General features: G+C 56.1%; 1 protein-coding gene across 1 annotated transcript in view; it reads right to left on the reverse strand.

The window, feature by feature from the left end:
• The window catches only part of MAN1C1 (mannosidase alpha class 1C member 1), a 55,874-nt gene extending 42,326 nt beyond the window's left edge, over window positions 1-13,548 (reverse strand). Inside the window, exons 1-2 of the mRNA XM_066204648.1 lie at window positions 13,263-13,548; window positions 11,591-12,522 (exon numbers count right to left, since the gene is read on the reverse strand). Coding sequence (XP_066060745.1) covers window positions 11,591-12,160 — 570 coding nt within the window. The 5' untranslated portion in view covers window positions 12,161-12,522; window positions 13,263-13,548. The remainder of the gene's footprint in view (window positions 1-11,590; window positions 12,523-13,262) is intronic.
• Window positions 13,549-25,188: the final 11,640 nt, after the last annotated feature.

The raw sequence follows: 25,188 nt of genomic DNA on the forward strand, positions 1-25,188 counted from the left end.
ACAATTAAACTAACACCTAATTAAATTCCTAATGCAACTAGATTTAACCGTGTCAAGAGGAGGAAAAAAAAATAAAAAAATAAAACCCTTCCAGGGCTATCTGAGGCACTAAACCCCAGCTGGATCCAGCTGCATCTAAATCAGGAAACATGTCAGCAAGAGCCGTTGATGCTGCAGTTAGCTCTGTAATGAGATGCTGGCCTGCAAGAGGCCGACAACGGCTTGGAGAACAAATTTGCAAGTCTAGACCAAAGCACGGGGTGATTTAGTGCAGAGATGAGGGGAACTGCAGCCTCCTCTTCCTTCGCTTCCCAGAATCAAAGCCTGGGGGGGGGAAAATTCGGATAGGAACAAAAGGAATTTGTGCTCCTGGGCACCCTGACACCTCAGCTTTGTGTTCCCTGCCAGCCCCCAGAGCTGATCAGACTCAGGATATCCCAGGTGCTGCACAGCCACAGTAATCACAATAAATATTCCTTCTGTCCTAACCCTGTCCCCTCCAGCGGCCACTCAGGCAATCCCTGAGGTCTGGTTGGCAGTCCTGGTAAATCCGAGGGGTGAGTTCTTCCCTGGATGGAAACTCCACCTGGGGCACTGCAAACAGGAGCGGGCTCCGTGGAAGGGCAGGTGGGACTGGGGCTCGTGTGAGGGAGACCAAAGCGGGGATGCTGTGGCAGCAATCTCAGAGACAGTGCACTGGGCACAGGAAGGATTGAAAACTGAAGAGGTGACACTTCAGGAAGATGAGCTGAAAACCGAAGGAACAGTTCTGATCTCTCCTGCTGGCAGCACGGGAGGCAGAAGCAGCTCTTCGAGCACGAGGAAATCAGGGAAGAAATTTAAGGTCCATCCAAAAGGGGTTTGGGGTTTTACACCCCAGTGTCCGGCCGAGTCCCCGAGCCGACTCTTGCTGTGTATTAGGAGATGACAACAAGTCCTGAGCAGCTGCCAGGGCTGCGGGCACACAGGACAGCAGGAGGACCAGAAAGCACCAGCACCCATTCTGTGACACTGCTATCTGCATTTTTTTCAAGCCCTTTTCACCCCAGGCTGGACAATCTGGCTTTTCTTAGCGACTGCTATTGCGTTCCAGCACACTTTAAGGAAGGAAAGCAGGGAAAAAACGACTTTCCTGCTAATGATGCTCCTTCAAATGTCACCTGTGAGTCCCCTCCTGGGTTTTGTGCCTGCAGCACAAACCGCGCAGGGAATTCCCTGAGCTCTTAAGATTTTGGGCACTGTCTCATTCCTGCAGGCTGCCTTGAGGGCTCTTCCATTTCAGCTCCTTCCCTCCCAGCAGGTCCAGCACTCGGGCTTTGTAAATCCCTAATTACACACAGACTGCAAACTCTCCCTGCGAGTGGCCGGCATTCCAGGTGAACAGGAGCAACAGCTGAGCAGCCAGGCCAGCATCCATCCGCTCCTCCCCAGAATCCCCCCACGCTCAATGGGAATGGAAACACGAACACGGAGCAGGATTGTTTTTACAGACCTGCATTATGACAAGGGAAGGGTTGGTTGTTTTTTTTCCTCCTTTCCCTACAGATACCATCTGCACAGGATTCTCATTTCTGGAGAGCCACAGCCCAAGGGGATGCTCAAAAGGAGCCGTAGCCATAAGTAACCCAAAATGCTGCAAGGAGAAGGAAGGAAAGGAAAAGGTGTGGAAACGTTTTGCTTCACTTTGCCAAGGAAAATAATAATAATAATTAAAAAAAAAGGTAAAACAAAGTCTCCAGAATGTAACGGGCCCGTTTGACAGCCCACAGGACAAATGTCAAACAGATCAATGAGGAGAGGAGAGGAGAGGAGAGGAGAGGAGAGGAGAGGAGAGGAGAGGAGAGGAGAGGAGAGGAGAGGAGAGGAGAGGAGAGGAGAGGAGAGGAGAGGAGAGGAGAGGAGAGGAGAGGAGAGGAGAGGAGAGGAGAGGAGAGGAGAGGAGAGGAGAGGAGAGGAGAGGAGAGGAGAGGAGAGGAGAGGAGAGGAGAGGAGAGGAGAGGAGAGGAGAGGAGAGGAGAGGAGAGGAGAGGAGAGGAGAGGAGAGGAGAGGAGAGGAGAGGAGAGGAGAGGAGAGGAGAGGAGAGGAGAGGAGAGGAGAGGAGAGGAGAGGAGAGGAGAGGAGAGGAGAGGAGAGGAGAGGAGAGGAGAGGAGAGGAGAGGAGAGGAGAGGAGAGGAGAGGAGAGGAGAGGAGAGGAGAGGAGAGGAGAGGAGAGGAGAGGAGAGGAGAGGAGAGGAGAGGAGAGGAGAGGAGAGGAGAGGAGAGGAGAGGAGAGGAGAGGAGAGGAGGCTTTGTACTCCCGAGCCTGGGATGTGGGAGCGTGGCAGGAACCCTCAGAGGGCTGGGAAGAGAAGGAGTGAACAGGCTCCAGAGTATCTGTGTGCAAATCCCCACGGAGCCATCCCGAGGCAGGGCAGAAACCTCCCTGCCAGCCCTGTGGGATGGAGATCAGGGTGCGCAGAGCTGGGGGCTCCAACTCCAGCAGCCCAGGGCGGTGCAGAGATCCCGTTCCGCCCAGGGAACCTTTCCAAAACACTCCCAGAGACAAAAAGCCAGGATCGGCCTCACAAGCGGCAGGTGCCAGAGACAAAAGGAACAGCCCAGGCTCCCTCAGACGCTCAGATCACTCCCCCATTCCAGCCCCGGCAGCTGAGCTGCCTCTCCCCCCCAGCGCCCACAAGGTGTGAATTGCTTCTGACACATGCATGGCTCAGGGGCCCAAAACACAGCGGAAGCAGATGGGAGAACTGAAGGAAAGGAAGAAGGGAAGGGGAAAAAAAAATGTAAATACGGGCCAAGAGTCATCCTGCATCACTCCTGTTCTGCACTGTGAGGATGGGTTTCGGGAGCAGGAGGAACATCTGTTTGGAAACCGGCTTTGTCTCAGTCCAAATGCTGGAACAGGAGAAAGGGGGAGGCTGAGGACTGCCAGCACACCTCGCGCTTCATCTCACACTTGGATGGCTTAGCAGGAGAGATCCGGGAGGATGAGTTTAGTTTAATGATTTGTTGCTGGTTCACCTGCTCCCCATCTGTCTCTGTAGTCCTTGCTCAGAGGGACAGATTGGAGCACTGCTGTCCTCTCCCTTTCCCAGAGCTCCTCGTGACTGGGACTTCTGAAGAGAGGAACACAACAATTCTCAAGTATTAAGCAGTCAGCTGAGATTAGCCCAATAATTTATCACAGGTAATAGCTAATAACAGGCACGAGAAACTCACTCAGAGCCCTCCCAGAGCCACGTGTCAGAGCTGTCACCTAACCAAAGTGGTACAAGGAATTCCTGGACCACAGGAGCAAACGTATTAGCCAGAGGCTGATAAACCCTTCCAGGAGCGCCAGGGCCCACAATAAATCACCCAGAGCAGGCTGCAAACACCGGACCTCCGATGAAGGTGAGGTCGGTGGGGTGGATGTGGGAACAATGGCAGGATTCAGCTGGCAGGATGGAGGGGCCTGGGCTGACCTGCCACCCTCAGAGGGACCCAGGCTGGGCCCTGGCACTGCTCCAGCACGGCCACCGCACGGCCCTGACTGACAGAACACTGCAAGGAATGGCAGCTTCGGGGATCTGGGCAATAGAGTACAGGAAAGAGCCAGAGAGGTTCAGCTCCTGCTCCCAGACTCCGCACCAGTGCAGGAGTGGCACCCACAGAACTGCTCAGGCCTAAGGAACAAACCTCCGCTTAGCAATCCCTGCCCATAACACTCAACTCAAGTTTTTATTTAAGCCTTTGAAAGCCAGAAATGAAAAGAACCAAGAGAAGAGAGCTGCCTATGGCTTCGTCCTACGCCAGCCAAAGCTGAAATCAACCTTTTGAATTATTTTGCTGCGCAGCCACTGATGAGAGTGGGCAGAGCCACAGGCAGCAGCAACAGTGTTCTGGTTGTTTGGGCTCAGCAGCACCCGGCACAAACCCCCGAGAGACGAGAAAATCAAACACTGCGATCCTGACGTGGTCTTGGTGCTGGAGAAAGGCCTTCAGGAAAGCCAAACCAGCACCAGAAATCAGCCAAGGGTTTGTTTGGGTTCATCAGCGCTGAATTCCAACGTAAACACGCGTCCTTCCTAGATAACTCCGGGGAAAAACGAGGCTCAGATGGAAGGAGAGCCAGGGACGGCCCGTTTCCCCTGGAAGTATTTTATTTGTATTTTCTCCTGCTGGCTAACCCAGGCAGCAGGAGGGTTTCAGCACGGATGAAATGCGATTGCTTTATAATCATCCTTTGTTACTTCTCAAAGTACACGGTTCTGCACTTCCCTCCCTGCCCAGGGAAATCATGTTAACACAATTAGAGCAAAAGCCCTGCTTTAAACACGGCCGCTCGGACGCTGCTAACACAGCTCCAATTCTCAGCACAGGCAGTCTGCAGAGCCATCCCGCTCCGTAAATCAGCAGGAGCCCTGTCACCGAGTCCCTCTGAAGGGAAGGGACACTCTCCAGGAGGAACACTCACTGTATATCATCATCCTGTGCTAGTGCTGCTGGCACGAGGTGCCGCAGCATTTCTCCGTCCCTCGCATTTAATATTCTTTGCGGCCTTATTCTTGCAGTATCTCGGGGAGGAAATCTAACAACAGCTCTAGGGCCACGCAAGGCAAGTGTCGGAGGGCAGATTAGAACTAATGAGCTCCTGGCTCCCACTCAATCCCGGCCTTTAGAACAATTAGCTCAAATAAACCCAGGGAGCGTTTTCTGCTCCGCCGTCGTCTGCCCGTCCTCCCCGGCGACTCCTGAGCTGGAAAACTTCAATTGGGTCTGACAGAGGGGAGAGGTCACAGAGAAACCACAGCCCAGGGCAAGCTGCCAGCACGGGGAGACCCCCAGAGCGCCCCACGGAGGGTGGGGGGCAGCGCAAGGCTCCTGCGCTGCACTGAGGAGCAGGCACCGGGACCAGGACGGCTCCCACAGCCCCCGGGGGACACCGGGCAGGCCTGGGTGACACTGGGTGACACTGGGTGACACTCAGGGACACACGCACGGGGAATCTCGAGGTGCCCCATGGCTCTAAGGATGCGGGAGGCTTTCAGCAGGCAGGGCTCCCGTTCCTAGAGAGCTGCACTGTTACCTGCCAGCCCAGGGAAGAGGCCTCAGGAGCAGCACTCCCCTTTGCTTTGATCAGCACACGCTCCCTGACACGGGCGACTCTGCAGCTCTGCTCTCAGCACCGGGAGAGGCGGGAGGGAGGCACGACAGTCGCTTCAGCTTAGCGCAGCCTCCTCGCGCTGCTGCTCATGCTCCAGCGTCCTGGAGGAAACTCCGCTGCGCGTTTTCCTGCTGGATGAGGGATTGAGCAGCGTGTGCCCGTTTCACAGAGGGGCCGCCGGCTCCCCACGAGCAGAACGCTAAGTGTCCTGCTTCAATGACCACAGGGTGCTCTGCCCCCTTGGCCCGGGCACAAAGGAGAGCCCTCCTGGCCCACAAACGGGGGATGTTCATTATCCAGTCCTCCAGCACAGCTCCCACTGTGCTCCGGGTCCATCGCTGCACAAAGCCCTGACATTATGTGCAGCTCACAGACACCACTGCCCACGACTGCTCCTCTGGAGGCCTTCCAAAATGTGCTGTCAGATGATGAACTCAAGTGCCAGGGGACCGAGAGTAAAGACAGCAATCATGGCCGCGTGTGCTCCTCATGCCAAATCCACTCACAGCGTCCACTGAAAAGTATTTTTTTGGCCAATGTAAATGTAGTCTCTTCCTTAAGATGAAAAATCAGAATGCTCCCAGCACCAGGATTTCCTCTTGCCACCACGGGAGTGAATATTCCTTCCTTGCCTTCTCCTTCTGACAGCTCCATGTCAGTTTTATATCCAGGTCAGTCTCTCATTTAGTACTAAGGTACATTTCCCTTTCTCCCTCTCAGCCGCCCCATCGAAAATCTGAATTGTTTTCAATCCGGGAGAACATACTCAAAAACATCAAAATGATAAACAATCTGTGCAATAACAGAATCCCGGAGTAAACCAAACATGATGGATTAACCTCATCTGGCAAAGCCTTGCACACAGAACCGAAGGAGGGAACACTTAGCACGAAAATCTTTCTCCCATTAAGGGGCAGATTTAATCATTGATTAAAAGTTAATCATGAGTCCATAAAAATTCTGGCTGGGAAGATGGAATCTTAACGCAGGTGACTGCTTTTCAGTAAATATTTGAAGACCTGGATGTGCACAGGCCCCAGACTGATGGAGGAGCAGGGACGTTACTGACAGCTCCCAGCCAGGCTCCGTCCCCCTGCCCTAAACCCAGCTTCCTATGCACAGAACTCGGAGGAGCTGATGTTTATTTCCTGAAGTGATGCAGGGAAGTGCAGGTCCTTCAGCACAGCACCTCTGTGGGCATCCTAGGAAGTCGTTTCCCCCCGCCCGCCAACAACAGCGCCGGGCTGGAGCCGTGCTCTGGCTCTAAGTGGCAGTTCAGAAACCAGCCTAGCATCAAATCCACTTGCCGTAGAACAAGTGCTTTCGCTGCTAGATTCGGGGGGAGAGGAGAGCAAACGACAGCAAATTGCAGAGCACTCCCCAATTCCAGAGCTCTGAGGCAGGGCTGAGGCAAACAGCTCTGCAGCGCTGCTCACAGCACGCCAGGCATTTCCTCTGCTCCTGCGCTCCGCCAACAGAACAAATACATTTTTAGTCAATTAACTGTATCCCCTACAGCTAACACGGGCCCGAGGTCAGGTCTGCATTCTGTTTGCATGAATCCACCGGAGGCTACTGAAGCAAAAAAAGAACCCCACTGCACGCACCATTTGTGGGATTTACACCACAGTGCCCCTTCCACAGGTTCAGTAAATAAATGCGTGAGGAGCGCGGAGCAAAGGAAAATTCCAGCAAGGCTGGAGCCAGCCAGCGCTTCAAACTGCAGGGAAATTCCCTCTTGCAGAGGTATTTCTACCCCAGAGAAAGAACTACAACCTGATCACAGCACATCTGACTGGTTTGAGATCGCAATTCCGCTCCAGCGTGGTAAATATTTTACTGACAACTGGTTTCCTTACCCCCAGCAGCCAGAGCCAGCCTGTTGGAAGTCCCTGGGCCTCCATCTGCCCAGCACACAGGATTAGACCTTCCCCACGTGCCTCAGAGAGGAAGATGTGCGCTTCCAGCTGGAGCTGTGCGTGGTGCTCCTCACGTACCCATCACACCACTGCCCTGGAGTGCCGCTCAGCCCCAGATTACAGCAAGAAAAGGCATTTTCTCCACAGGGAAGAACAGAAAGTTGCACAGTGCAGGCAAAGGGAGAGGTCTGGCATCGTTCCCCTGCTGAAACGTCAGAAATGACCAGTGATGGGATGCCCAGCCCAGCCCCGGAGCTGCTGTGAGCCCTGCTTTGGGCAGGCTGGTGATCACAGCCCACCCCAGCACACCTGTGGGCTCCAGGAGACCACCCAAACCCACACAGGTGTACCGGCGGCAACCAGCACCACAGCTGAGACTTCTCCTGCCAGGGGTCAGGGCTGTGGCAAAAAATTGGGAGAATTCCCCAGCTCTGCCCCAAAAATTAGCAGGTTTTTTTTTTCACTGGGGTCACAGCAGTCAAAAACCACACAGAGGGAGCTCAGCAACCAACACCGAGGGGCTTCCAGCAGAGGCTGAGCTCCTGATAACATTCCTATCTCTTGCTAATTATCTTTCAGTGATGACCTGTCGAGATATTTGTGTTTGAAGGACTGATCCACCTGCCGAGCGAGTTACCTGCAGGGTAACTCTGTACACGGCTGTGGTGCCTCCTTTCCCCCCCAGGGGCTGATTTTTGAGAGCAAACACATCTTTAGAGCTGTGTTAGAAGAGGCCAGGGGACAGCCAGGTGAGGCAGGTGGAGATGGGAGGAAAAGCCAGGATGGAAGAGAAGTGCACTCAACAGGCTCTGGCATCACTAATCCAGAGGAAACGGATGCGGGGGTCACACCCAAGGGGACGATCCCTGCCTGGATGTGACACATTCCCTCATTTGAAGGGGACAAAGGACACACTGCCAGGTTCAGGCATGAGGAGGCATTCCCACACCTCAGGCATGGAAATGTGCCTTTTGCACCCAAAAAAGTAAAGGAAAACGAGTAAATCTCTTCCTCTGTTCACATTTTTCTCACATCCCACGAGTGAACTGAAAGTATTTGATGATGAACTTTCTGCTCCGGCTGGTTCCAGCGGTTTTCTTAAAGCACTGGTTGGCATAAAAAATATTTTAAGGAGGTGCTCTTCCCTGTCTCCCCAACGCTGAGATCCACGAGTCCCAGGCAGCAGGAGTGCAGCAAGGAGCAGCCTGCTTGGCTCCATCCATCATCAGCACAACTGTCAGCTCAGCTCCACCAGCAAAATCTTTATTACTGGTTATGATGCAGGAGGCAGCAACCACACGGTCTGATTTCCTCACATCTGAGGCTGAGTTTGCAGAGGCAGCAGTTGGAGGGGAAATAATTTTGACTTTTCCCCGAGCCAATTTGATCTGGAAATTGTTGAGAGCAAATAAATATGGAATCTCACCGTGGCATTTCTGCAGTCACTCTCCAGCTACAACCACTTCTCTTTCTTTTTTTTTTTTTTTTCCCTCTCCTGAGCATCAGTGATTTGTATTTAGCACATGTAAAAAATCAGCTAATCCCCAAAGCCATGCCTGACTGATCAATTACACGACTAATACCTTTTCCAGAGGTCATCTTAAGAGATGAATAATCCCTTCCAAACTTTCCCAACCTGCAGCATGGGGAAACGTGTTGTTTGGCTTCCTGCAGCTTTCCTGGAAAGGTCAGAGTGCCCCCAAGCCCTGGGCTGCCCACGGGAACGCACAGCAGTGGATCCCAGACCGTTCTCCGGGTGACCAACGACCTTTAGCAGCAAAGGCTGCGCAATACAGGTGCTCTGTTTTTTTATTTCTCAAAAAAACCCAACTGTTAACTGACCCTGGACTTGTCTTTTTAGGTAAAGGTGCCTGCAGACAGCCCAGCAGAGCCACCCCAGCTCCTCACTCTGCAAACAGCTCCAGCTCCTCACGCTCCAAAGGGCTTTCCCAAACAGCCATAAAGTGGGAAAGGCCACGGGGGCTCTAAACTCTATGTTTTTAAGCAGGAAAAGTCTAGCAGGGCTCTCTGAGCTGCCGCTTCCCACAGAGAACAGCCAGGAGAGCCATGGCACTGCCTCTCCTTCAGCTGAAGCATCGCGAGCTCAGGGGCGGTGGGAAAGAAGGGCAGCAGTGGATTCCTGGCTGGAATTCCTCACACTGAAGGGTCCTGTGGGAAACAGCAAGCTCCAAGTCTCCAGGCTGGGCATCACCTCTGGGCATCTTTGATCACGCACCAGTTTTTCCTCCCGGCTTTCATCTGGCAGGCAGATGGGGGGGGAAATATCAACAAATCCCACCCACATCCATCCTGCCCGCCAGAGGCGCTGACCTGTGAGAACGGCCTGAGGGAAGGCAAGGAAAACAACAAAACTTCCACTACAAGGACAGTCTGGGACTCGTTTTAGCAAGTGACAGGGCTGAAGGCTCTGGAGGAAGGAGGGAAAAGCCACCTGAGGCTACTGCAAACACCTCAGAAGAGCCAGCACCTGCCCTGCTGGCATCTCGCATCATGTGAGCAATATCTGCTAATCCAAAAGCTGTATCATCACTTCTTCCTTGCAATTCTTTTTTTTTTTTTTTATCCTCCATCTGTTTCTTTTCATGCAGCGTTTGTCTTCTAACCTTCCTGGTTTGTTTCCCTCTTGTCTTTTTGATTAACAAAAAAGAGACACACCTTATCTCTTCCCCGGGCTGCACCACCCTCCCTTGTTCTGCGTGTTCAGCCTCATATCTCAGCACCGTATTTGTTTCTCTCTCTCTCTGAATAAACAGAAGTGTAGGCATTTTTTAAGAAATAAGGGCTCTGTTTGAAGAGTAATTAGCTGTCAGCATAAAACTAATATTTATGGATTCTCATCCTTGAAAACTCTAACTCTGCTACCCAGCACTGATTATGGCTGTTAGAAACAGATGGGGCTGGATCCATACAGCTTGAAATAATGCTATATTTAAAAAATAATTAACTCCAAATGAAGGACTGAATGCCTCTCGCTTCCCCTAAATTTGATTTTTCAATTGGATTTGTTTGCACGGGGTGGGAGCTGGGTTTCTCCTGGGTGTGCCGTGCTCCCTTGGCACACCTTGGAGGTGGGAATCTGCAGAGATCCGGGCACTGGGAGATTCCAAACACCCTGCAGCAGGGAGGGATGGCCCAGGCCCTCCTGGGATCATCAAGGAACCCAGCACCCCTGGGTGTGTTGTGTCTGGCTGCCTGGCAGAGGAATTGGAATTTTACCCGCGGTGCAGCCTTTGTTTTAGTGCCTGACAAAGATACGGGAGGGGAGCTTTAAAAAACTGTTTTTCAGATGCAGGTTGGAGAGGATGAAAGCCCTCAGTGTGTTGTTCCCTGACTTGATTCTCTCTTCAGCCCAGGGCAGCATCGTCGCTGGATGCCTGCACCTCTGCCAGAGCACAGACCCAGGGAATTTATACTCTGCTTAATTAAATCTGTGCTTTTTACTTATTGGCACCTCTTCCAGGAGCAGAATTCCCTCCAAGTTGGTTATCCATCACGGCAAAGGATCCGACAGCCACAATCGAATCCCACACAAACCTGGTTAAGTGGGTCACAGCCTGCTCCCTGATGTCTGCCAGGATTTCCTGCACGAGCTGGAGGCACGGGGCCAAAGCCTCCCCTCGCCCTGACACCCCTGCAGCCCCCCCAGCGCTGGGTGACAATTCCAGCGCCAGTCCCACAGGGATCTACGGGGACAGAGCCTCCTGCTCCTCCCCGACTCCTGTGAGGGCACATCCTGTCCCCCCACCCCAGGGACCAGCCAGGTTCTGCCACCTCCCGGTTTCTGTGCAAAGTCTGACCCCCCCAGGGATGGAGACTCTTGCACAACCGAAGGCATCTCCCACTGAGTGAGGGTTTTTCCCCCTAAAACCCTTTTTCCCCCCTAATGACCGAGCCGAAATTCACATTTCGCTCATTTCAGTCACGCCCACCGGCGATGGCGAGTGGAGGTGTGTGCTCAGTGACAGGGGCACCCCCTGGGAAAGGGAGACCCCAATTCCTGCCACCCTCCTTGGGAAAAGGAGCCAGCCAGGGACCTCGTGTGGGAAATGGGGGCGAGGCTGGGGAGGTGAGGGGTGGGTGACGAGAGTGGGGACGATGAGGGGGGACACGGCTGTGAGGGGAGGTGACAGCTGACGGAGGGGGGACGCGGCCATGAGAGGGGACAAGGGTGGACAGAGGGTGATGTGGCTGCGAGGGGAGAACAGGGATTGACTGAGGGGGACACGGGGCTGCTGGTGGCAGGTGAGGGCTGAGGGGACACGCACCTGTGAGGGGACACGAGGTCTGATGGGGACATGGCTGTGAGGGCTGACTGAGGGGGACACACACCTGAGGTGTGGGGTGAAGCGAGGTGACGGCTGCCTGAGGGGGATGTGAGCACCGAGCTGCGGCCAGGGCTGCCTCAGGGGGGCCGTGGCCATGCACGGAGGGAGGCGAGGCAGCACGCAGCGGGCACACGGCCGGGGGGAGCACGGCCGGCAGCGCTGCCCGCGCTCCTCACCCACCTCTTTGATCTTCATCCTGCGGGCGCGGCTCTCGGGGTCCTGCGCGGGCCGCCCGCCGCGCACCGGGTGCCGGAGGCTCCGGCGGAACCGCTCGTAGTCGAAGCGGAACGGGGCCCGCTGCGCGTCCCGGGCCGGGGGCGCTCCGCTGGCGGGCTGGGCTCGGCTCTCGCCGCCCGGCACCTGCTGGCGGGGCCCGGGCGCGGTGCGGGCCGGCGGGCCGGCCACGCGGGCGGCCGTGCGGAGCTTCTCCCGCAGGCGGCGCGGGGCGGCGGGGCTGGCGTGGCGGGGCTCGGCGGCCGCGGGGGGGCTGCGGGGCAGGCCGGTGTCGCGGGTGGAGGAGGAGGAGGCGGAGGACGAGGAGGCGGAGGATGAAGAGGAGGCGGAGGCGGTGGCCCGGCGGGGTAGGAAGAGGCGCTTGAAGCGGGAGGAATCGGGCAGGAGGAAGAGGGCCCCGAAGCAGAGCGTGAGCAGGCCCGAGAGGAAGAGCAGGAACAGGAACTTCTGCGGCAGCCGCAGCCCCAGCGCCGCCGGCCAGCCCGGCATGCCCGGCAGCTTCCGCAGCAGCACCATGGGGCACCGGATCGCGGCCGCCGGGCGGGACCCGCCGCCACGCCGGGGGCTGCCGCTGCCTCCTGCGGCCGGAGGCTCAGCGGGGCCCGCCCTGGGCACCGCCGGCCGCCTTCACCGGGGACCGCACGTGGGGGGCTCCGGGCCGGGCGGAGCGGCGGCTCAGCGTCCCCGCTGCCGGCATGAAGGCGGCGGCGAGCGCATCCCTCCGGGGCCGGGCGGCGGCGCGGGGCTGGGCTGGGCTGGGCTGCTCCCGGTGCGGGCTCCCGGCAGGACGGTGCTCCGCGGCTGGCTCAGGCAGCGGCGCCGGGGCGGTGCGAGCCCGTCTCTCTAGGCGGCGGTGGGTTCATCATGCTGCAGCATTTCTGCGGGGCGGGGGGGAGACAAGAACGCGGTCATTCAACAACGCCGAGGATGCGGCCGGCCAGACGAGCCTTTGTCCCCGGCCGGTCCTCCACCCCCCAGCGGCACTAGTTCGCTTCCCTCTGTCCGGACTTGGCATCAACTCTCCGGTCTGCAGCATCTCCCCTCCAGCGCCGGGATGCCGGGCTCTGCTGGCGGGGCAGCTCGGGGGACAAGGGGGAGAACCCCGGGAGGGACGAGGGGCTGTGGGACACCCCAGGAGGGGCAGGGTGCCCCGGGACAGCGCGGACAGACAGCGAGCAGGCTGCTCCGCTCCTCTGCCAGGAGCTGCTGCCTTCGCCCGCGCCGGGCTGGGCACCATGGGGCTGCAAACCAGCCATGCGGAAAGCTCGGCTCGGGCTGAGCTTCTTCAGGGGAAAAAAAAAAAAAAAAAAAAAAAAAAAAAGTAATAAATAATTTAAAAAATCTACGGGGTTTGGTTTTGCCTAACGGATCCCGGCAAATTTCCCCCAGATCTCTCTGCCTGCTAGAGTTATCCGTACCCACCACTCCCCACAAATCATTTCCCTGCGGAAGGGACAGAGCTCAACTTCCAGAGCCCGCAAGCCAGCAGGACCCGCTGGAAGCCCTCGGTGCGACCCCCGAATCGCCCCTTCTCCTGCGGGCACGGACAGCGCTGCCCCCGAACGCCGGCACACCCGCTGGGGCGGACGATCTCCTACCCCCAGCGCTGTCTACTCACCCCTCCGACAAATCCAAGCCTCCGTGCCTCCTACAGCGAGCAGAATCTTCTCAGTCCTGCCCGCTCATCCCAAAAGCGACAGCCCCTCGCGGCTGCCGGCGCTCACGGGTGCCCGCTCAGTGGGGAGAGGGAAGATGCTGCGCTCTCCGGGGAACAGCTCCTCTCCCTGCCCGTCCGAGCGTGCAGGAGGGAAGCGCTGACTGCACGCAGCTCCTGGGCAGGCTGTTTGTGCCCGCCGCCGTGCCGGGCGATCGCGGACCGGCGGGGCAGCGCCGCCCGCCGCCCTCACGGAGCCCCGCCCGCGCCGCCGCTCACTGCGACAGCGCCCGGCCCCGCCCCGGCCCCGCCCCCGCCGCGCCCCCTCCCGCCAACGGTCACTCCGCCGCCGCGCCAGCCAATCAGCGCGCACCGCCCCGCCCGCCCTCGCTCGTTATCGCCTGGTTGTGCCCCCCCGCGGTCGCCCATTGGCTGCTGCCCGCGCCAGGGGAGCCGTTGGCCCCGCCCCGTTGTTTACCACAGTTGCCCGGCTCGGGCTCGGAGAGGGTTGGCCCCGCCCCTTTCCTCCAGCCGCCGCCTCCCATTGGCTGCGAGGAACGCCCCGCCCGCGCGGCGATTGGCGGAGGGGGGGCGCCGCTGCTTTAAAAAGGGGCTGCGGGCACCCGGCGGCTCCAGAAGCCGTGAGGGCTCGGACCGTGCCGCGGGTGCTGGCGCCGTGTCCGGGCCTCACACACACCGTGAGGGCTCCGAGGGAGCGATTTACCCACAGATCCCCCACGAGAGGCTCCGTACCCTGCGTGTGCCACGGCCCTGGGTGCGCTGCCTCGCTGGCCGGCACGGGGAGAGGAGCACGAGTTGTAGAAGAGGGGCTGCAGGTGCCTTGGGAACCCCTTTTCTGGTTTATACGAGCCCACGTTCAAAGTGCCGTGAAACACTTCTCAATCCCAAATCGTTAAATCCACACCTTAACCTTCAGCGCATCACCAGGCAAATTTGAGCGACCACGTGAGTTAATACTTTACCGGAGGTGATGGTGAATCAGAGTTTCTGCTCATAAATATTACAAAAGACGCCCTCAAAGCTGAACAATCAGCAATGAAAGGGAGAAAAGGGCATCACCCACACCCCGGAGGCATCTGAACCCCCTCAGGAACAGCTGGATGGGTGGAAGGGGACGGGATGAGGCTCCCAGGAAAGGGTAAACGCAGCCACCAGAGAACGGCTGTGACTAAACTTGGAAGAGCTAAAAGGGAACATTTTGTAGGCTGGAAAGGAGCTGGAGCTGCGAGGAGAGGAATCATCGGCTGTTTGTGTGTGCCTCCTGCACAATAAACCAGCAGGGACAAACACCTGAGCTGATGGCTGGGGCTGCAGGCAGCGTGCCCCACACCCTCTGAGAATCACAGACACGACAAATATTGTCATTTCCCCATAAAAACTGCTTTAAAGGGCATAAAACAGGCAGCACAACAGGACTGTGGAGCTGCCCTTGACCCCAGGCTGGCCATCACCCTCCTTCACCTCCCCTACACCTCCCCAGCCGCTGCAGCTTTAGTCCAAATAAACCAAAAGAAATAAAAAACCCACCTCTGGTGCTTTGAGCTCCAGTGGCTGCCCGGCGGACCTTGAAGGCGGATTTGGATTTGCATCTTGATGACTGGGGTTTGCAGCCGTTCTTTTCCTGCCGTGGCTGCGGGCAGGGCGTGCTGTGGGCACCAGGGCCGGGCACGGCGGGCTCAGCTCCGAGCAGGAGATGCTGGGGGAGTGCGGGGACTGACAGCGGCCAGAAAATACATTTTAGGCTCCAGGCAACGGCTTGAAGCCCGTGGGAAAGCTGGGCACCGGACGCTCTCATTCTGGCCTGGGAAATGGTGAGGAGGAACCCCAAACAATCCCTGTGCGTGGCCTCCTCCTGACACCTGCCGCTTTTCCAACTTGTTTACAACGAGGTGTTGCTCTGAATGACCAGTCATATCGACTGTGCCGAGACGCTGTATAAAAGAATCCGTCTTTCAAGAAATCTTTGCTGGAAGCCCTCTGAAGGAATCGGAGTTCTACGTATCATTACCTGAGCCGTCCTGAATTGTGATAATAAAGGAGCAGGAGGAGCCAGCCCAGCCCGGCAGAGCTGCTCTCCCTCCTGCCCTGCGGTGAGGAAGAGGAGGGAGGCTCGGGGCTGCTCCTCCTCGGCAGGTTGGCACCAGTGCTGCCCGGGCATGGCAGATGCTCCACGGGCTCCTCACAGCCCCTGGGGGCAGAGGAAGGCTTGGTTCTGCTCAGGACTCGGGGAGAACCCTGCCAGCCCAGCTGCCACTTCCATTGCTGCGAGCACGGATGGATTTTGGCAGCGCTTCCAGCTCGGGCAGCCCGCGGGGACCAGCAGCAGCCAGAGCCCAGCGCTCCCCGGGCTTCCCACAGCCCTGCTCCCCACACCTAAACCCAGAAATAATCCTTCACCCGCCTCAAATCTCCTCTCCCCTGAGGAAACCTCACACAGCAGGCAGGCTGCAGTCTGTCTCGTCCTTGTTAAAAAAAAAAAAAAATATATATATATATATATATATATATATATATATATATATATATATATAAACAACCCCAAAGCAAGGGAACCGAACCCCAGCAAAGCAAAGCTCTCTGCTGCTCCCTTGATCTTCTTAGGGAAGGCCCCGGGATGGGAAAGGTTGGACAGCTCTGCTTCCTAAGAGGATTTGGGGCATCAAGGAGGATAATAAATAAAAATCAACAGCAGAGAGCAAACCAGAGGGATGATAAAACAGTTCTGAGCAAAGGGCTCCGCCTCGCTCCTCATTCCAGGCTGCAGCGGTGGAAAAGTTGGAGGCTTATCTTTTAATTAGGTTAAATTAAGAAATCTTTTTGTTTTGCTCTGTGTTTAGCATAACGTTGTCTGGGAGGCAAAAGCTTGGAAATGGAAGGTTTTCCAGATTAGGTTAAATTAAGATATTATGCTTCTTAAAGGAGACAAAGCATTGTCTTCAAGGTAAATGTTTAATTACATTTTAAAAACAATTTTGTCTGTGCAATAATAAGACAGGGCCCAGCTCTGCCTGTGACTGCAGTTCCAGATAGAAACCAAATAAATTGAGAAATTGGTGTTGAAGGAGTTAGGAGGCAGAGTGTAATTACTGGGGAAATTGGGGTCCTGCTGCATTATGATTCTTGATTTTTTTTTTTTTAGCAGCTCTGGAAGAAATAATTTAGAGAAAATTACTTTTTTTTTTTTTTATGGGCATAAGAAAAATAGAATTTAATATCCACCTTTCTGTGAGGAAGCAAACTACAGAATGATAGATAACACTCAGGGCAAGGGAGTTTGGCCCAATTATTGCACTCGAGCCTCCAGACCATCTTTTAAAGATGTTTGTTCCTCTCACAGAGCAGAAAACACGCCTGGTTCTGGCTGCGGGCTGAATCCCAGTGCTGGAACAGCACTCCAGAAAGCCTCAGTGGCTCCTGGAATCGCTCCAGGCGGGGAGCTTTGGGCATCAGAGCCGTGAAAGGACGGAGCAGGCAGATGGGAGAGAGGCTCAGGGGCAGAGCCAGCACGGCGAGGGGATGGGGAGGGAAAAACGGGGAGAGGGGAAAGGGGAAGGCAGGGCAGGGAAGGGAATAGAAGAAGGAAAAGGGAAGTGGGGAAAAGAAAACCAAGGCAAGAACCCAGCCTTGTTCCCCCGCAGCGAAAGGGATCCAACATGTGAACACATCCCTGGAGCAGGGGCAGCCCCGGCGTGTAAAGCAGACACCGAAACGTTGCTGCTAGCGACTACAAAGTGCAGGCGGTGAGGACGAGCCCTGCCGGGGCTGCCGGCCGTGAAAGAGAAGGGAACCCTTCCCTCCCGGCCTTCCTGACACTCCCAGGCTCTCTGCATCGCCCTGGCCTCGGGATGCTGCCGGCATGGATCCTGGCTCTTCCCACCCGCCCTTCTCACCTGTGCTCCAGCAGGGACTGTCTGCAGCCCCCAAGGCCGCTGCTCCTCCCCTGCCAGCAGCGAGGCTGGCGTCAGTTCATGTTTGGGGCCCACTGCAGCTGCCCCTGGTTTATCAGCTTGGGACCAGCTCAGACATTTAAACCCGGCTGAGCCGCTGTGCAAACACCGGCCCCGAACTCCGAGCAGGGCTCAAGAACGAGTAAAACAATCCCTGCTGGCCTGCGATGACTCAGGACAGGAGGGATCCGTGTGGTATCGATTGTTCTAAGGCTTCGGAAGCACGAGCCGAGGGCAGGAGGCTGCGGAGGAGCCGGGTAATTAAGGAAGCTCGTTATCTGCTCCCTGGATTGCAGTGCCGAGTTACTCAAGGAGCGGGGAGGGAGAGACAGCACTGCTCGGTGGGTTAAACCGCGGGCTGGGGGATTGCCGGCGCTGTCTGCGGAGGAATTATTCCAAGGAAACCCCTGGAAGGCTGAACTGTGACCCTGATCCAGCCGTGGCAATGTCACCTGTGCAGGGAGAACCCCGAGGAGTTCAGCCTGGGCCACCACCTGCACAGGGGGTGGGGAAACTGGGGGACAAAGTGGGAGAGGATAAAGGTGAAGACAGATGTTCTTTGGAGCAGCCTTTCTCCTCCTCCTCCTCCAAACGATCCCCTCTTGACCGCCCTGTGTTGTCAGGGAGGAATTTTGCAGGCTGGAAGTTGCGGAAATGGATGAGGTGGAAGCGGGGCTTGCCCTGATTACATTGAGAGAATTTCAACGAGCTGAACCTGCAGAAAAGGGGTTGCTAAGCCCCCTCTGTGGCAGTCAGGAGTGGATGGATGGTGCAGCCGCCTCAGCTGAAGCTACAGAAATGCTCCAGCCACATCCAGACCACAGAAAATGGGATGTTTGGTCTCCCCAGACTCTGAATTCAGGGGCATCATCACACCCTGCTCTGCAGGCCTGGCTGCTTTGCTTCTACCTCCACATTCCTACATACAAGATAATTAATTATCTAGATTAAGAGTCACACTTAGGGATGCACAGGAGCCTTGCTGAGAATTCCAACAGTTCTCTGCAGGCAGGAGAGACGCCGGCACGATGTAAACCCTATCACCTCAGCCAGACTCCTGTTCTACCCCAGAAAAGGGGGAAAAAAAACCCCATTCTCATCTGAGGATTTGTGTAGGAACGAGCTCTCACAAGAGGAGGAATCTTAATCATGGTAAAGGTCTACATCTCAGCAATCTTACCTCCCTCCTGCGTTCCAGGGAAAAGATCAGATGCTGAAGAATGGTACAAAAACAGAAACACAACATAAGGTGCATGGAGGAGAGAGCAGGAACATTTTCTAGTTTACTGCTTTCCTGTAACACCAGGTGACTAATGGAAAAGGCTGCAGCTTTTTTCCTGTTTTGTTTTTTTTTTTTTCATTAAAATCAGCATCATCAGAAGGCCTGTGCTCCATTTTGCCCCGCTTAAATGAGGAGAGGGCCAGAGGAACTCTGAGAGTTTGCTCTTGTGAATGTGGAGCAGCAGCCTATTTTAGATGCCTTCAGAAATAAGATCCCAAGTGGGAAAGGTCTAAGAATAATTTTCCAGCCAAAGACTTCACCTGTCAGGAAATGCAGCTCAGGCAAAGCAGACTCAAAGATAAATCAGGGAAAGCAAAACAAACGCAGCTTTTCCCAGATCCCCCCGTGAGGCCAAACCCCCTTCAGCTGCCTCTGCCGAGCTGCAGCAGCTCCCTGGCGAGCCCTGAAATAAGGAGAGGGTTTCTCTGCAGCCCAAAATAACTTTTCAGTCACCTTGAGGGTGAAGTTCGTCTGTCCCGACCTGAGGAACGGGTCACTCCCGACCTGGCTGGGATGAATCACTGTCTGCACTATATTTATCCACAGCCTGGGGAGGTCAGCACCGAATTGTTGTCATTTTGCCAGTCTGGTGTCCCACGTTCCTGTGACACGGCCACAGCCTGGAGGAGCCTCAGCACCAGCTCTGCCCTCCCCTCAGAGGAGTTTTCTCCTCCAGCACCACCCAGTACCGGATCGTGGTCCTTTACTGTGCCAGCACAGCCCCTGCTGCTGCTGCTGGGAGAGGGGTTTTCATCCTCCAGGTCCCTTCAGAAATGTCCTCGGAGGCTTTTCGATTTTTCCTGGGTCAGTAGAAAACGGAACAATTTGATGGTGGGGGTGTGGAACAGGGAAATGTTCTTCCTGCCCGGCGTGTCCGTGTGCTCCCGGCTCAGACTCATCCCTCCACGGGATCCCTTGAAATGACAGATCTCCCACAGATCCACTCAGATTTCATCTTCCCTTTTCCCCCTTTAAAACTGCACACAGGGCAACGCTCAATCCACAGGAAAAAACCCCAAAATACCTTCCTTGGATCCTCACCCAGATCCTGTTCAGGGGCTCATCCCTGTCCCCAGCCCGTGTTTGGGTGAGCAGTGAGCTCACACCAGTGCCCAGAACCAGGGCAGAGGAGGTGTTGGTGCTGCTGGAGCTCCCAGTTTGTCCTGCTGGCTCCGAGGGGCTGCTCCAGCTGCAGACAGATGGAAAAGGTGGCCAGGATGGAACACAGAAAACAATTATGGGATTATAAAAATACCTGCCAGGTATCAGGAATGCGAGAGAGGAGGAGGGGGATGGAGGGAATTCACGTCTCATGGCTGTGTCCTTCTGTCCTGGCTTTGGGAAGGGAAAAAAAACAACCCAAAATTTCTTGGTGAGACCTGAGGGGATGCACAGTCCAGCGGTGGAGCAATGCCAACACTCCCCTGCTGATTTTCTCCCGGGTTTGGGGGCTCGGTGAAGGCAGAGAGCCCTGGGACAGGCCCATCTCCCGTGGGCACAAGGAATGCTGTGCAGGACGGAGGGAGGCTGGAATTGCTCATGTTTACCTGGCTGGGAGGGAGGGAGGAGCGGTGTCACCTCTGCAGATCCGAGCTCGGTGCTTTGTGTCTGCTTCCACTTGTCACCAGCGAGCCCGCGGTGGCCCTCGGGGACAGCCCTGGGCTGTGACACACAGGAGGGGCGTTTGGGACTCCTCATTTGTGGGACTGACGGAGCTGCAGCATCCAGGGGCCTGAAAGGAGCCTGCAGAGCCCCGGGGAGCCGAGCCCCGGGCAAACCCAGCTCAGCCTTTAAAGCCTGGCTGATTTCCAGAGCTCTCCCCTCAACCTGCTCAGGGCTCTTCCATTTCATCCCCCGACAGCCCCGTGCTGCCTCCGAGCGATAAGAGAGGAGGAACTCCAGCCTGCAGACAGCCCTGCCCGGGGTCCTGGAGACTGCAGGAAACCCAGGGGCTGATGATCGAGTGGCCGGTGGCACCGGGGGCACGGGAGGGACCCTCCTCTCGAGGCAGCCGCCACCTCCTCGCCCTTTGAAAGGGGTTTTGCACCCTCTGGATCAGGATGAGAGGGAATGCAGCGCAGCGCCGGGCCTGTCAGAGAGAGGAAATGATTTAAAATGATTTTTTAAAAGCACGTTTGAGAGCTGAGCGTGGCCTCCGAGAGCCCTGGTGGCTCAGGTGACAGTCCGGAGCTCAGCACGGGTGTTCACAGGCGACACCTCGGAGGCAGGTGCGGAAAGGCACAGCAGATGCTCAGAATGGTTCCCCCGTCACTGATTTTCACCGCAGCCAGGAGCTCCTCTCCAGACACTGTGCGGTGTTATCACTCCAGCACCTCCCTGGCACGGCCCAGATCAGATAAAGCCCGAGCCCAGCAGGGCGGGCGGCGTTAAATCAGCGGTTAAAGGAGCTTTAGCACGGCCCGCTGGCTCGGAGCCGCGGCGGGAGGCACGGGGCGGGTTGGGATGCTCAGCCTGGACATTTCCCAGCTCCTGGCCCGGCCTGTGCCTCATCCCCGGGCTCTGAGGACAGTTAATCACTCGGAAGAGACGGATTCAGTGACATTTCAGCGCGGCTGGCAGGGGCAGCACGGCAGGAGCGGTGCCAGTCCCTGGGCAGGGACACACCTGCATCCCTCGGCTTCCAACGAGGGCAGCGCGGAGGTGACACGGGGACACCCCTGGGGCTGGGCAGGCTGGTCCTGGCCCTCAGCAGCCCCTCACAGCCTGTCCCGCACGGCCAGCCCAGCCCAGAGTGACCGATGGGTGCCCAGGGGTGGCACCGATGGCACGGCTGGGCGCCCGCCTTGATTTTCTGTCTCCCAATCGCCTTCTTTTTAAAAAATTAAACCTATGTCTTAAAACCTACCAAGGAAACAAAGCTTATTTTTCACACCAGGGTGGCACCTCGGGCACGGCTGGGTGCCCAGGGGTGGCATTGATGGGTGCCCGGGGGTGACACCGGTGGGTGCCCGGGGTGGCATCACACACCTCGGGCACTGGCAGGAGGCTCTCATCCGGAGCCCAGACCTCTCCTCTGCCCGAGGAAACGGAACTGGTTTCCATCTCTCTCCCAGGCTGTAATTGCGGGCTCGGCCCCTCCTTGTGCGGCGGGTGAGGAGCGGGGCACGCCCGGGGCTGGCAGGAGCGGCTCCAGCCCTGCCCCAGCCCCACCTCGGAGCCCACGGGGAGCGGGACTGGCGGCTCCGAGGGGCAGGGCCGGTGATGCAGGGCCGGTGAGGCGGCCCAGCCTCTCCCGGCGGGGCTGGGGAATGACTCGAGCGTTCCTGCCCCGTCTGCAGCCCCGGAGTTGCCGCACCGCGAGCTCTCCCCCTTCTCCCCCCGCATTCCGCAGCCGTGACTCAGGCCGGCTCCAAACACAAACCGGAGACCGCAGAGGAGCAGGTGACCCACATTCTGACGGACCTTCCCCAATTTCATCGTGATCTGCACCGCGACGTTTGACCAGCAGGAAAAAACAAAGTCCAGCTTCTGACGTCCCCTGAAAGCAAAGCTCATCCTGCCTGCCCAGCACTGGCTCTCTACGCACACAATCGCGTTTTGCCGACCTGCTGCCCCCCAAAACTCTCAGGGATCCATCAAAACCTCAAATATAAACGTGAAGGATCAAAACTGGCCTAGTTGAGGAAGCAAATCCCCAGCAGAGCAGCACAGCCCCACCCCACCGACGTGGTACCATGGGTGACAAATCCTCCTCAGAACTGCAGCCGTGGCTTTGGGATTGACTTGGTTCCTCTGGGAGGTGGGAAGGTGGATTTATCTGGTTCCTCTGAGCAGTGGGAAGGTGAAGATTTGGGGAAGCTGCGGCTCCAGCTGAGGAGGGGGAGACCTGACCTGATGTGGAGCAGATGGGGGGGAGCCGAGCCTGGACCTGCAGCTCAGGGCTCGGGGTTTTTGGGTGATCAGGAAATATTCCTGACTCCAGCTGAGCCACGGCCCCAGTAAAGCTCTGCCAGAATCAGTTGGGTCATCCTCTGCCTCGTGCACCAACCACGAAATTACAGGTTCCAGTTCCAGGCCCTTTATTAAAGTGATTTCACGGGAGCTGTGATTTTCAAACCTGAGCCGGATCTGCAGGTCCAGCAGATTTTTTGCATCATTCTCATCCCTCTTCAACCACCCACCTTCTGTGGCCTGTTTTTAACTCACAGGTGAAGCCAAGTTGATGTGAAAGTCTCTGACAGGAGATGCACCTGCCTCCTGTCACCGATATCCCCGTCCCCAAAATCTGCAGCCCCTCCTTTTCCACGGAGCCCCCTCCAGCCTTCCTCAACAAACCAAACCACCCGAAGGAATCTGACACATTTTCCCTGGTTTTAACCTTTTCCCCGGGGCTGGCTGAGCCTCAGCCACCTCTCCGCACAGCAGCTCCTGTCCTGTAAAGGTGATCAGAAATATTCCGTGTGTTTTCAGGCCGCCTCGTAGTTTGCAGGTTCTCTGCAGGTGGATCTGCGTGAACGGCAGACGTGGTGACCTGGGGATGTTCCCAGGGATAAATCCCTGCTGCTCCTGCCCACGGCGAGCCCTGCCTGGGCTCTGGATGCTGTCCCTGCAGGCCAGGACACTGATCCAGGCTCTGTTCCTCCCCTGAGCTGTCCAGGGGACGCTGCAAACACGGCTCAGTGTCACCACTTCACTCCACAATAACGCAGGAGCTCAGAGGAAGCTGCTCTCAGCTGCAGCTTTTTATATCCAAACCCTTTCTGGCTGAGCAATCTCAACCTACTATTGATCCAGATGACGCATTTGATTCCTATAACTGAGATTGGAATTTAGAGGGGGGAAAAAGAAAGCCTCTCTATTTCCTGCAGGGTGTTTGTTTCTCACGTTTGGCAGCTCGGGGCCGTGCATCACTCAGGCTTTTGCCGTGATGGAAGTGAAGGAATTTTTTAGAGGGTGGGAAGCTGTGGCTGCTTCAGCCCAAAAGTCACCAGGGATGGAAGGAAAATACCTGGGGGTTCTCTCAGCCATCACCTTGGGAATGTCCAGCAGCTGCTGGAGTTTTGTTCTGGGGGATCATGGAATGATTTGGGTGGGGAGAGACCTTAAAAATTATCTATTTCCCCTCCGGCCATGGGCAGGGACCTTTCCCTGTCCCAGTGCTCCAGCCTGGCCTTGGGCACTGCCAGGGATCCAGGGCCACCCTGTGCCAGGGCCTGCCCTCCCTTGCAGGGAAGGATTTCTCCCTGATATTCCATCCAATCCCACTTCCTTTGGGCTTGAACCTATTTCCCCTTTGTCTCGTCAAGCAGGAATTTGGAAAGAATAAAATAGAAATAAAACCCCCGGCGCAGCTGGGAATCAAACAAGGATGCTCCTGATGCTGCAGGCTCAGTGATCTCCCCTTGCTGCTCTTCTCTGGTCCAGGAGAATTCCCAGCAGCTGAACGGGACAGGAATTCTGCAGTCTCACACGGAATAACCACTGACTCAGAGGAGAAAGTCTCTGATTCAAGAGCAAGCCTGGAGCTCCTCCTCTCTTGGCAGCAAACTGGTGCTTGCTCACTTTGGATCCTTCTGTAGGTATTGCATCGATGCTGTGTGTGTTCACTTGTTTATTTGCAAAAAAAAAAAAAAAGGTAAAAAAAAAACCCAACAAAAAACCCAACTCTATTAAAATCCTGCACCTCTGGGACTGCCTTTGAAAGGCGTGTGATGTGACTCCAGCAGGGAAGTGATCAGCCTGCAATAATTTAGATGTTGCTGTTGCTATGGATACTTTCTTTAAGTGAAGCATACCATTATAATTTAAATTTCCAGTAACTCACCAAAAAAAAAAAAAAAAAAAAAAAGAGAGACAGCAGATTAAAAGTAATAAAAAACCCGCCAGAGACGCCGGTGTTTTATTCCTGGCTGTCAGTTCTCCTGGGCTGTGACAGCGCTGGGGAAGTGGTAAAATTGCCACGTCAGAGCAGATTTGGGGCTGTTACACATTTTGTTCCATTAATTACACCTGGGGCTGGTGGCTGTGGTGGAGGCCGTGGCCTGGTGACAGCCTGGGAGCTGGGATGTCACACTGGGATTGTGGTGTCACACTGGGACTGGGGATCTGCTGCCTGCTCGGTGCTGAGCCAGCCGGCGAGAAAAGCAGGATTTAGACACCAAATTATTCCCCAAACCCTCTTTTGTCCCAGACTTCTGCCTCAGTCTCTGTCTGGGAGTCACTGCCGTCTCTCTGGGCTCAGGGAGGTACCCGGGGGATTTTCCTTCCTCTCCCTTCTCACCAGACACTGCAAACTCCGCATCTCTCGCTTGCTGCCTCCAAGGGTTTGCTTTTTTTCCACCTTTCCAGCCCTCAGCATCAGCAATTCCCTCCTCAGCAAACACTGCAGCCTCCACACCAGCCTTCTCCCTGCCAGCCACAGCCGCAGTTTCTGTCTCAGCTGCTCCGATCCCACGGATGGCAACGCCACTCCAGGCAAAGGGTTTTTGTTTTTTTTTTGCTTAAAAGCCTGCCTGCTGATATTTTGCAGCGAGTTGTTTGCCTCCGTGCTTCCATCTGCCTGCTGGATGCCGCTGGAGCAACCCAGAGCTGTCCCCTGGCCGAGGGGAATGTCACACTGGCGTGTGCGAGCCCTCCACGGGCTGCTCCGGAGCCAGGAGGGACAAGGAAAGGCTGCTGA

The sequence above is a fragment of the Chamaea fasciata genome, unplaced genomic scaffold (assembly GCF_029207755.1).
Source record: "Chamaea fasciata isolate MVZ Bird 193981 ecotype frontalis unplaced genomic scaffold, bChaFas1.0.hap1 SCAF_26, whole genome shotgun sequence".
In the NCBI taxonomy this organism is placed as follows: Eukaryota; Metazoa; Chordata; class Aves; order Passeriformes; family Sylviidae; genus Chamaea; species Chamaea fasciata.